Below are 13434 nucleotides of genomic sequence, written 5' to 3'. Positions count from 1 at the left end.
GGGTGATTCTTATCCTGGCATATGCACATTCATCTTGCTAGAATTCAAAAGCCATGTGAAAACATTTCGTTGCAGACAAACCTTAAGAACTCCCGAAAATAACTTCATCAGGTTGGTAGATCATAGGATATAGGAGTTTTCTTTTACACAACCACTTTATCTCACCATAGCTGACGTTTCGATGGCTGTCAGACATCTGAGGAGGCTCTGAGGAAGATGTTTGACAGGCGTCGACGTCATGTGAGATTAACTGGTTGTGTAAAAGAAGACTGCTTTATCTTAAACTTTAAGAACTTTGACAAAAATGACAAGAGCATGTTTGATTTATTTTTTTGGACTTGGTTGGCCAACTTTTATCTGATTAAATCGTCGCAGTAATCAAAAGTTCATTCCTCCTTTACTTCTATTTCTACAGTAGCATATAGGTCTTACTATTGGACTGCCAAAAAACGTCTTCAACTCCTTTGCATATCAATTATAGTCATGATATAAAACTTGCTCTTCGACACTATCTCTTCAGTGGATGCTATCTGAAACGTCTGACCGTTTCCCAAATCATATCGAGTAGCTGCGTTGAGCTTAGTAGCGCTATTGAGTAGCTTCTTTTTGCAAATTTTGGCACGTCTTATTTCCTGGATGTCTAACCTTTATCGACTTTCTCAAGCTCAAGAACGTTCCACAGAGAGCGAATGTTTTGTGGAAGTTCTGCGAAGAGTTGTGACCTTGGGTCGCAGAGTCGCAAATATCAAACTAAACCGCTGCCAAAGTAAAATTTACGATTGCACGTATATCATTTGTTCTGCCTTCTGCGAAAGGCCAGATGACAGAGAGATTTCCCATTGAAAAGGCCGTCCCAAAGAAGAATATTTGAAAAGGCCGTCCCAAAAAAGAATAGCCCGAAACTTTGCTCGTCGGTTTTCTGCCCTAGAACGTATTGACTTTAACACATACATCGATATCCGCACCCATTCGGGTATTCGCACATTTTTATCCCGTATGGAAAAATAGAAGAAGAACTCTTGTCAATGATCTCTGAGATATGGGTTGTCTTTCAGAGATAAGAGCGAAGAATTACAATAAAGGCACATTGGAAATGAAGAACTACAGCCATTTTTGGCTTTCCAACCATCACGAATTGGTAATTACCTAGATACTTCAGTCTCCGTGACAAGAAAAGACGGTTTTAGTGATCGCTGTAGAGTGGCGGTTCCAGTTGTATTTTCGTTCGTCTGTAGTCCCAAATGGCATATGCAGCATAACGCACCTCCTCTGCGATCTATCTTCCGTTATCACCTCATATATTCCACCCATCAAACGATTCTTTACGATCGAAGTAGAAGCTGTATTGGCATTGAGAGAGAGCCGTATAGCCTGAAACCCAGATGGGAATCAGTATTTTTTTATGTTTTTAGTTTACCCAGGATAGCATGAACATGAAACAGCAGTGAAAATTAGTTTGCGCTCCATTCGGTCTAGAACTGTGGTTGTGTAATTGGTCATTGGCATCGTTTTAAAGTCAGCTACTCCACTGATATATATATATATATATATGTTAGATGTATATATAACGAGAAGGGACTTTGGGATCTCGTTTCGCGTATCTAAAATAATAATAACCCCATGATAAAAAGGTACGAGGGGGGATACAGACTTAGCCACGTTTGGGATTGTGTCGCAGCAAAAGCGCCACCTACATTAATATAGAGACGAGAAACAGAACTGCATGCATGCAGTTAGGAGCTCTGAGGATGGTGTACAAACTGGTTGTGTAAATAAATTCTCCTACATCAAAATAATTTTGGTTCGGACAACGTCATTTCGTAAAAACAACATTCAGCGTGCTGTTATGCAAATAGGGTTGCCAATATTAAATGAAAAGTACCATTTATGTATTTTTACATAACAGGTAGCCTAAAGACCAGTCGGTGTTAGTTTTAGGGGGTCGCAGAATCTTTATTGACGCAACAAAAAGTGAGCTGAACGGTTCCCATGGTAAACCACGAACTACGAAATAGGAATAAAGACTTCAAATTCTACTTTCTGAACCACATATATGTGGTACCACGAAGCGTGAATCTCTAATATGTTGATACAATCACAGGGAGCTAGTCGTGGGTTTTAGCGCCTTTTCCAATGAACCGATCCAATCTTTTGGGTATTTACCTACTTTAGTTTGGGGGAGCTGTCAAGTAAATCGACGAATTCAAACCCATACCTGCCTCAGGTGCTAAGGCACACAAAGGTGACGTCATGGTAGACAGGTAGATTTTCCCAGGTGGATTTTTTGACAGGTCTGAAGAGTGAGTGGGTGTGAGGGGTGGTCATCAGGTCCTCTACATCAAAGTCTCTAAATGCACACAAGTGGCGTCCTCCTCTGAACTGTGCCTGCTTCTTGTACCATTAGTCCATTTGCGGACTCCATATCAGGCCGTGACCGGCGTAGCATGCCCACTATAGCACAGTATAGGCACATCCTGAGTAAAGGTGGTATCTCACTGTACTTTGGGCACCGTTGCGGCACTGCGGGGTTTAAAAGATTACTCAATGAATTTTAGGAATAAAGGACGAATTATCGTACGTTTTGTGTAATTACCCTCCTCATAACCTCAGCGAAAATCGGCATGCAGGCCCATTAATAAATAAAGTTTCAAGCAAACAAAATCATGTTAAAGCAGGTCAGATTTGGAGCCGTACGTGTGACTGGCGGTAGCTTGTTGCATACATTAAATCCAAGGTAGACTATCGATCTTCTGAAGCTCGAGGTGTTGATCCCCTCAAACACCAAACCTCGGGCTTTAACGTCCCATCCGACGGCATAGGTACTCGGTTTCAGCTAAGAGTTGTGTCTAGTGATACAATATGTGTTAAGTGCCTTTCCCACGGGCACAACACTGATTCTAAGTTTTCAACCGCAAACACAAGACTCAGGCTTGCCTTCAACGGCTCGGTTTTATTTTTGCCTACGTGCCTTTTCTATATCAGTTACTATGCCATTATCATTAGTGATATACGACTGACAACTGGCTTGTGCTGGTTTTCTGGTGATAGAAAATTTTCCACTATGGCGCCTGCACTATTTTGGACGCGAGAACGTTTGCTTACGTTTTCAAATGGTCGCAAAGGCACTTTAGACAAAACAGAACAAATGTGAAGATATAGAATAACAGGCAACAGAATACATCTACCTGAAATAGAAGCTTTGTATCGGTTTCGATCTAACAACCCGCGGTTAAAGTGCTTTTTGTGCAATCTATCTATTTTGTACGTATTCTTTTACACCAGACATAGGCGAGATAGTAGATTGAATGACGTCACCGGGAGTCAATTTGAAATTACTCTAGTCAACTTAACTCGTATTATATTTATAGTGCTCACCTGCCACATAGACTGGAATGATACTAATGAGCCGCGTAGTTCACATTTCTAAACTTTTTTTTTCTGTCTGCCAGCCTGTACTAGGGCTGTACTACATTAGAGTAGGTTAGACTGATCCCATAGTCCCTTATATGCAAAATAAAAACATAGAAATGCAAATATTTGACGGACATGGAGACATTTCTTTATTGGTCGATTTCCTAGTTGCCATGTTATATCATTGATTAAACTGCTCACTATGATGTCTTTTGTTTGCCTCATTGACCTCGGTTAGATCTAATCATGGCCGTCGCGTGAGAGAGGTGTATTACACCCATACAAATGTAAACAGTCCCATCGATCACATCAAATTCATGCATTGAAACCAGCAAACCTAACGCCTCCACAATCATTAACATAATGTGACCATGGTAATCAGAGCATTGCATTGGGACCTGTTAGTTCTTTCATATCTAATCTTAATATCTATTAGGCCTAGGGAAAAATGTTCTGTTTCCTGTTTCCCGTCCGATCCTAGAAAAAACCTGCCGACCTTTTTTGAGGTGGGAAATGGAGTCACATAAGGTGGTATCTTATTGCGGCACTGTGGGGTTCGAAAGATTACTCAACAAATTTCAGAGATAAAGAACGAATTTTCTTACGCTTTGTGCATTTTGTTGTCTTCTAAGTCATACTTTTACGTATTACACCATATCCAAAATCGGCGAAAATAGCACAACTGTGCCGCCATGAATGAACCCCGCAGTGCCGCACCGGTGCCCCAAGTGCAATGAGATAGCACTTATAGTTCCAAGCAAGAATTTTTATTTAGTCTGCTTCCCAGTGTATTTAAAAAAATGCTAGGCCTATCTAATAATAGAGAAATGTATCCACAGATTTTTAACCAATATGCACAAATATCAAGTTTGATGTTAAATGATTTATATAAGTGTCCTCATGCATTTCAGTTTTTATTTCTTGAACTGTATTGTAGCACTTGAGTTTGGGCCAAAGTATAAAGACATCTTTAGAATTTTTCTTTACCTACTGACTATTTCTTCAGGACTGAAACAGGAAATACAGTTTTTCCTAGGCCTCAGGTGGCCAATAATGGTATCGTTTAACCTTTTAACAATGATCACCTTAGAGTACAGTCAATCAGGTCCATACGTCGTTATCTTGTCTGTCTTGCCATTACTACCTTACGAAGAGGATAAAAGCACAACGTACCACTATATCTATTTCCATCTATTTATCGTGTAAACTATGCAACACTCAATAGATACAACTTGTTTCACACGCCTCTTTAAACGTAGCTGCCTGTTAAAAGCTTTGAATGAATTCAAGATGGCAAAGATTTTACAACAACTATTACTCTAATATTACACTGTATGAAGGTAACGCATTTAGTTATCGGTGTCCGGTGTATGTTTGATTTTTTAAAACATACAAACATAAGCAAAATACATAAAGCGGCCCACTCAAGTTGAAAGTTTCGGATGATGTTTTAAATGGATGGGTGCTAGTTATTGTACCATGACCATTAATACAAACATGATATGTAATGTCTTGGAATGTGCATGTCTAGTATAGACAATTATGGTGACCAAATGCCTTCTATACGTTGTTAAGCTCTTCTGTTATTGCTACAACCGAGTCGTAACTAGTACCTTCGTACGTACAAACGTCATTTGATACCGGAATATAGAGATTAACGATTACATGTGCTTCACAGATTGACCTTTAATATAGCTTAGGTTAAAGCTGCACTACGTATTCTACTCTCATGGGAAAAGATATTAATATTACAAAGAATGAGGTCTTCAGGTGGATGACATCTGTTGTTATCTTGTCAGAATGCTGTAACTCTTAAAATCACCCTAGGGGAACTACCAGTGTATAATATGTTGTCCTTACACCAGGAGGGTCTAGCTAATTTCTGTTGGTCTTATTATTCAGTGGACATTGCCCATCTTAGTTTTTTATTTTATTTTTTATTTTTTTTTGGGGGGGGGGGCACAGTTCAAAAACACCGGATATTTGAAACAGTGGTGCAAATATGCTGAAAAGTGGTTGTACATGTCATTCCCATGAATGTTTTGTTCTCGAGAACAGTTTATTTTTTGGGGGATAAATCCTACACAGTGCAGCTTAGGCTGAGAGCGCCTTGCTGCTACGGATGAAAACTCCAATCTGTTTTGAGTCACACTACTTACTCAGAAGACAGGCTTTGAGCCGGATGAATGCCCTGCTTCGTGGCCGCTGACGTCACATTGCTTTGCTGTAGCTATATAGGGATGTAGTTCCGGTGCTTGCTAGCACCTAGGGCCGTACTTACCCTCGCGGTTCTTAAGCTGATCTTGCCTGGTTGCCTCGCTTCAAAGCGGTACACACAGGAACAGCAATTTTCCGGTAACGACCGTTCAATCCCCTCGCTTTTGTGGGATTGCTTTCTCTCCTCATGATCGATCATCAGAGGTTCTGGACTTCGGACTAGATCATACAACAACAGAGGAATGGTCCATCTACATGCATATCGTCTTCGTCATGACCCACAGCTATCTCTTATGTGTACTCTGATGATTTGAGTATGTAAATTAGGGTTTCCGTCAACACGTTCTATTTCGTGCTTCGCTACTAATATAAGCCACAGGTCAGGATGTGAATCTCTGCAATGCTGTATCAGAAGTAGATTCCGCTGCATTCTGTTGACAACGCTCTTGTTACGTTATTGTATGGACGTCGGGAGATTTCTGTGAGGGTTTGGTTTTCGTTTTCAAGATTCAGTACTCGTCTGATGTGGAGTCTGCCGTGTTAGCAACGGAATCAACGGGAGACGGATTTCGTTGCACTGTATGGGCCGCTACGTTGTATGCGTCGTCGCACTGTATGTGTCGTTGCACTGTATGTGCCGTTTAAAGTCAACTAGATGCTGTGTCGCTAGCTAGGTGAAAATGGGAGGTCTGTTGTCTAAAGTACAAGACCAAATAGAAATGAGAACAAACGACGGACGGCGGAGACGTGAGAAACGACATCTCGTGGAGCACCTGACGCGCATCACCAACTTCAGGGAATCCGAAGTCAAGAAATGGTACCGGCTCTTCTTCACCGACTGTCCGGACGGGATCCTAACCGAGGAGAAGTTCGTGCATTTCTACGTGGCTTTCTTTTCATCAGGAGACAAGGGCAGAAAGATGGCGATGGCTAAGAGGATCTTTCGCGCATTCGACAGGGATGGCAGTGGGACTGTAGACTTCAAAGAGTACCTGACAGGCATGAGTGCGCTCCTGAGGGGTTCGGTAGTGGAGAAACTGAAGTGGGCGTTCAACATGTACGATCTGGACGGCAATGGAGAGATCTCCAGAGTCGAGCTGTACAACGTGCTCAAGGTAAGCATTTTCTATTCGTTTTCTATTCTGTGACTGATTGCTTTCTTAGACCAAATGATACAGAAATATTCTTTAATACTTTTGTTGAGTTTGGGCAAAATAGTAACCTTTGATTATGCAGCATATCTGCTCTTACTTCAATTTACCACCATCACAAATATCTATGCAATAGAAGTCGTGAATAATAGATGATAATTCTTGTACTATATATACAAAGTATCTGTAAACTGTTCTTTTTGCAGTCACCTGTACCTACGACTGGGGATGTATATGTGGAATTATGATCTTCATTGATTCATTCACTTGTTAGGCACGTTCAACAAATCGTTTCTACAAGTTGTATTGTCGGCATTTGTCTACAATTGTCTTGCGTGGCCAACTAGATTTTAGTTATTTCCTTAATCCGTTGAAAACACTGAAAGCTGGAGTTGGTGTACAATTTTGCGAAACTAATACTAAAAGGCTAGGTCCATACTGATATTAATAATTAGGCAACTGATGAACGTTCAGATAACGTTAGAAGCTATCCTTGGTTGAAAACTTTGGTACTTGAAGGCATGAATATTTTTGGTTCTTGTCTGAGCCGGTTTAAGAAAGTAGTTGGTGCATCTATCATTCTATTACTTATTTTGTACATCCAGCATAGTCTGGATATTTTTCTTGTCTTCAAATGACATCCACTGCAGGAACATGACATCCAATACCAATCACAGTTGTTCGTGAGTGGTTATAATCTCGCATTTTGTTTTCTCTGTGCTAAGCAGCGCGCGTCTGCCAAATATGCGTAAAACTGTGTGACTCCAAAGTGTATTTTACACACAGCTTGTAACATGAATACATATTTTTCAAATGCAACCTTCATGCCTAATTTACCATGACAGCGAGTTGGCATTATCAGGGCATGTTATGCTAACGTGTCGGGCGGCGCCATTGACCCTTATGGTGGTATCTCACTGCACTTGGGGCACCGGTGCGGCACTGCGGGGTTTAAAAGATTACTCAACGAATTTCAGAGATAAAGAATGAATTTTCTTACTTTTTGTGTATTTTGATGTCTTCTTATTCATACTTTTACATAAAACGCATGCAATATCTAAATTTTTAAAAGTTCGACGAAAATAACACAACAGTGCCGCAGGGAACGAACCCCGCAGTGTCACACCGGTGCCCCAAGTGAAGTGTGATACCACCTTTAGAGAGTCCTCTAGTAGCTAGCGACCGAGGACCGCTTTTATGTATTAACACCTTGTTCACTTTAGTCTCCAGGGGATTTGTGGATATGTGGAAGCTGGCTTACAGCCAATGTTTTTTTTTCAACCAAAAACTGTGCATGTTATACCGTTAACTCTAGATCGTCTCCACTAACAATTACACCCAATATGTACAGTGCCATCAACAGTTTACTGTTACACTTATTAATAGAAAGATAGATTGCTTCTTAAAACTAGATACTGATTATCATCGGCTAAAAGTTCTCGAACAACCTACCGTCAGACACACGTACGGCTCCAGATCTGACTCGCTTTTTAGCATCTCGAAGTAAAAGAAATGACCAAAATGAACGGACAGGGACTAAGAATGCTGAGCTTTTACTCTAATAATATTTTGTACCATGTATATGTAGTGATATATGTTGATATATTTGTTCTGACTCAATGTAATCTGTATCTCTTTCATGTTCATCTGACCCTTACCTCCCTCATGACCTCAATGAAAAGCAACCTGCAGGCCGAGTTGAGCTTGTCAGGCATAAATGAAGGTTTAAACAAAACAACAAATCTAATAATATCTCCCGCCATTGAGAACAAATTTATCGCACAACATCAGTCTGCAAAGAAAGAAAAGGAGCTCCCTGCATGATGATGACTTTGATTTACTAGCTGTTCGTCTTAGTTTACTTCGCTGGTGTTAAGAGCATCAATCAGGGCATTAAGGAGTTAAGCTGAACTTATTGGTCACCGGTGATTCTCTCCGGGTCAACCAAGTTGTTAATCATTACAAGTAGAAATCCTCGTATTCATTCATTGGGCAGAACATTTTCGAAAGGGCTTGTTTCTCTCTCCCTCTCCCACTCTCTCTCTCTCCCCCCCTCTCTCTCTCTCTCTCTCTCTCTCTCACACATCCTCTCTCTTCTCTCTCTCTTCTCTCTGCCGTCCTCTGCCTTTCTCTCAATCTCTTTCTCTCATTATCTATCTGATTTATGTACCTGTGTTCATTTTTCTCTGTCCCTCTCTGGCTATTTCTCTCTGTTTCTCTCTGCCTGTCTCCGTTAGAAAGTATCATTTTTCTCAGCAGATTAGATATCATGTTTATTACAAATCTACGAAATACTGTCCTCTGTTCACGGACAATTAATACAGGATTCTCCTTTAAAATTGCATGTCAATAACCTGTACTTTCATTAAACGCAAACTAAAAGTAAGATCATCATATGGTAAGGAATCCCTAAGCTATGAGGCAGTGGCTGTTGTGAGTTTAGAATAGAGACTAGAGTAGTGCTATAGAGAAAGGCAGTTGGTAAGGTATTTAATACCTCCCAAAAAGCTAGAGAACCAGCTCTGGTTCAGATATGGGTGTAGTCTGGGAAAAAGTAGGTCAGACGGTCGGTCTGGACTGGAGGTCCAGAAGAAGGGAGTCTAGACTTGGATATCCAGGTGAGAAGACTGGAAACATCTTGGAGAGAGTGGCAAATAAAGAATTGTGAACTGCACATTGTGTCAGTATCATTCAATCGGAAAGAACTTGTAACAATGACACGAAGTGATCCCGGACTGACGTATATTGGATAATATCCGAGCGCACATCAACGTTTGTCAGCTTCCAAAATGAACGTTTGTGACACTATTTTAAATCGTACGAAGAGGCTACAAGAAAACCAAAAATGTGTTGTAAATTCCAGAAAAGAATATCGCATCGCAAAACTGATATTCATGTCATTTTCTCTATCGTATTCAATTTAACATGTGTACATGTATCAGTATAACCTAGCTGAAAAGTGTATTTTGACCCCGGAGTAAAATTTAAATAAAGAACAAAAGATGAGAAGGAACAAAATAAAGAATGCATTTGTTGGCATACCATCCTCTGTGTATTCAGTCAGTTGTTGAACCTTTCTGGCCACTTAGATTTCGTAATGAATGACACTTTGGATAGCTTTTCTTTCCCATGCTCGCATCATATTTGAGGTGCCTAGGGGAAAGCCATCCATGTAATAAAATCAGTATGGCCTTATGGCCGAGACAGGCCTTAGGGGCATGTTCGGGCATGACGCACCCGCCATGGCACACGAGTCGGGGGTAGGAGGAACTCCTTACATCCTTGGTCGGAAGTCCTTCTAGGAGACGGATACTCTGAACAACAAAGCTGCATCTGCTGCAGCCGTCTCACACGTGTCAAACATACACTTCTGTCCCTGTGAGACTTAGTGCTCCAGTAGACTAGAGGGTGGAGAAGGAATTGCACACACCTCCTACACCATGAAAAGTAATGTGCAGGTCAGGCAAAACAGGTAAATGCCTGTCTGCCTGCTCATCTGTCGGAGAACCATATAATGGCCTTGTGGAGATTACCTGCAGCCATCCGGTCCGGTGATGATACAGAGAGTACCTTATCACAACTAAGCACGGCGGCTGTACCCAACCGGCCTCACTACGGGTAGCTTAGTCGTTACCCAACCATGGCTGTGTCCAGCATCGTGTGACGAATCGTCTTGCCCTTCCTTAAAGCAAGTGATTCATCACTCAAGACAGGATTTCTGAAGCTTTTTTTAATAGTTAACAAAAATTTGCTCCTTAGACGCTATCAACATTGAGACTAACTTGAAAGTTCATCTGTGCTGGTAGAAGTCATTCTGGAACAAGTTGATCTGTAATTTCCATCACTCAAGAAAGGATTTCTGAGGCTTTTTTTATACTTAACAAAAAGTCGATCCTTAGACGTTATTAACATTGAGACTAACCTGAAAGTTCAACTGTGCTGGTAGAAGTCATTATTGAACAAGTTGAAATGCAATTTCCAACACGAAAATTGAATTAACCCAAATTTTTTACTCACCAGCTCCATTCTTTGTCAAGGAATGAAATTAACAGTCCACTACAAATATGGTGTAGATAGCATATGTGACTCATGAGCAGCGGATCATACGTAGTAGGAAGTCTATGGCGCCCACCGTCTCTGTTTAGGGATGGTTTCTTTGTACTCTTAAGCAAATAAAAGTTTTGTTCTGTGTCCATAGAAAATACAGTTCTGCTTGTTCTAGAACATTGGAATTAATTGACAGCTTTCTTCAACGTTTCTTGTACTTTCAATTTACAGGGTTTGCATCAGTAGGTGTAGAAACATCCTGAAGTCGTTATCGGTCTTTCTTATGATATACACAAGTTTTTCATAAATCAAGGATACTTTATTCGTAATGATTAATGATCCAGCTATACGTCTCCCCCTCTCTAAGCGCCTTGTTCTTGTAGTATTCAGCTTATCATCATAAGGTAGACGGTAATGTCAGTATTACATTCGTTTACTGCATAATGATTGTGAACAGCAGCTTTGCAATGAATACTTAGCCAAGGGCTCTAGATGTGCTACAGTATCAGCCCTCAGCATACCTCCCCAGTCGAGAGTCAAAGCCGACCCGTGAAGATACGTATTGACGTTCCAATGTAGTACTTAGACACAGGGACGAAGAGGTAGTTTTTCAACATCTTAAACTGTCAGTCGTAGGAAGTAGACCTCACTTGTTCCTTTCTTTGTCGCTGTGACTGCAATTTCTAAAGGCGCCGCTTGAGCGATGGCTAACGTTACACAATGGCAGTTATAGTAATAGTCCTATATACAACCCTACACACGATCAACCGTTGAATTCATCCCTCGATACTTCTGACACACATATTCTGAAGGACATTAATATTGCTCTTAAAGATGACTATCATCTGTGGTATATGATCCCACAAGTATGAATATGCTAAATAATGTGAACCAGTCAGAATTGTCTCTTTATTCGGTGACGTACCAACCTGATGAAACCGTTCACGGGAGTATACGTATGAATATTCTCATTTAGTTGTATTCTGATCACGTGAAAGTTTTGAAATGTTCTAATAAGTTAAGCTTTGAAGGAGAGGCCAATGTCTAACCGTTTATCAACAGTTCGCAGGGATGACAAGTATATTTATCAAGATTCGCAGAATGAGATCTGAGAGATGTGGGCAACCGGATAGTACGTTCTTTAGAAGGCCCACACCTCCAGCATACAATTAAAATAAACTATAAAAAATAAGCAAATAATAAGTACATAAAGCATTCTTATAAATAGACAGTAATTACAAAATAAAAGCAAAGCAAATCAGCATTAAAGGGATCTATTCTCCCCCCAACGGTGACTAAATACACTCAATATAAAAACAACAAAAAATGAGATAGAGGTCAGGTTGACTATGTTGGGCAGCATTTGCAGCAGTGCATGTTCATATTGTGTGGTCATCAAATGTGTTGTCAGAAGAAAAAGGTATTGTTCAGTAACGGATTGCTTGTAGTGTTTAATTGTCTAGGTCGGAGTTACCCTGAGTTGTCTAGATAAGATGTAAATGTATCGCTACATTGATGTTTCATTGCCGTTTCAGCTTGTGATCGAGCTCCGGTCTCCTGAAGCGACTTGTCAGGACTTGGACGACTTGGAACCGGCCCTGTTGGAGATGGTGGACCGGATCTTCCATGATCTGGACAAGGACAGGGACGGGAAACTTCAGATGCGGGAATTCGTGGAAGGCATCAGAAGGAACCCAAACTTGCTGACGCTTCAGCAGGATGAGATGATGCGTGCCACCACAGTGGCAATCCAACACCTGCACTGCCCGCCGGGACATATGGGAATAGGGTCTGATTCTTCGGACAGCGACTGAGCTGCAGTACCGACTGCTAACGTACGGTGGCGCCCGTGATTGGTGGATCATGACATTGGTGGGCACGTTTCACCGCAACTCAGCCTATTCTTTTTGCACAGTTGTGGATGCTCTTGAATTTTGACGTTCATCATCGGCTGAAAGTCTATACGTGGAAATATGGGACACAATTTTTCACGTGTCAGTAAATTTGACAGTCAACAACTGTAATGACCGCTTGGATGAGCTCTTACGTCTCTGAAAACGAGTGAGCTGCAGTATCAACTGCTGACGCATGGTTGCGCCCTTGATTGGTGAATGACATTGATGGGCATGTTTCATTGCGGCTCAGCGTCTGCATTTTTCACAGCTGTGGTCGGTGTTGAATTTTAAAACACAATGCTAGGGAATTCCAACTTTCACCATCAACTGAAGTGTGCTTAAGTTGAGCGTGGAAATTTGAGATACAATTTTCACTATAGTCAAAGTCACGATTCAGCATCTACACTGCCCGCTGAGAAGAGCTCCTTGACACCTCTGACAGCGAGTTAGCTGTAGTGCCAACTGTTGACGCATGGTGGCGCCCGTAAATGGTGGGTGACAAAGCTGGATGACAAATTTTGGGCACCGTTGATGAGATGGATGTTAAAGATTGACATTACGCTGAGAAAATTCAAATCAACGTTCGTCGTCAAAGTGTAGTTCTCTTTACCCGTGGGAGTGTTTCACGCGTACGAATTGCCTTCTAAACTGGTGCGTTATGAATAATCTACCAACCACGCATCTGTTTGTGCTAACGTTCTATATAGTAGCTG

The 13434-nt window shown here is 41.1% G+C and overlaps 1 protein-coding gene across 1 annotated transcript; it reads left to right on the top strand.

The window, feature by feature from the left end:
* Positions 1-5642: 5642 nt before the first annotated feature.
* Positions 5643-12963, top strand: LOC118430493 (neurocalcin homolog). The gene is made up of 2 exons (XM_035841401.1): positions 5643-6743; positions 12362-12963. The coding sequence occupies exons 1-2, from the start codon at positions 6309-6311 to the stop codon at positions 12638-12640; spliced, it is 714 nt and encodes a 237-aa protein (XP_035697294.1). The 5' UTR covers positions 5643-6308; the 3' UTR covers positions 12641-12963.
* The last annotated feature ends 471 nt before the right edge of the window (positions 12964-13434 follow it).

The sequence above is a fragment of the Branchiostoma floridae genome, chromosome 14 (genome assembly GCF_000003815.2).
Source record: "Branchiostoma floridae strain S238N-H82 chromosome 14, Bfl_VNyyK, whole genome shotgun sequence".
Lineage (NCBI taxonomy): Eukaryota > Metazoa > Chordata > Leptocardii > Amphioxiformes > Branchiostomatidae > Branchiostoma > Branchiostoma floridae.
Note: the sequence above shows the minus strand (reverse complement) of the source record. Positions and strands in the feature narration are given on the sequence as shown.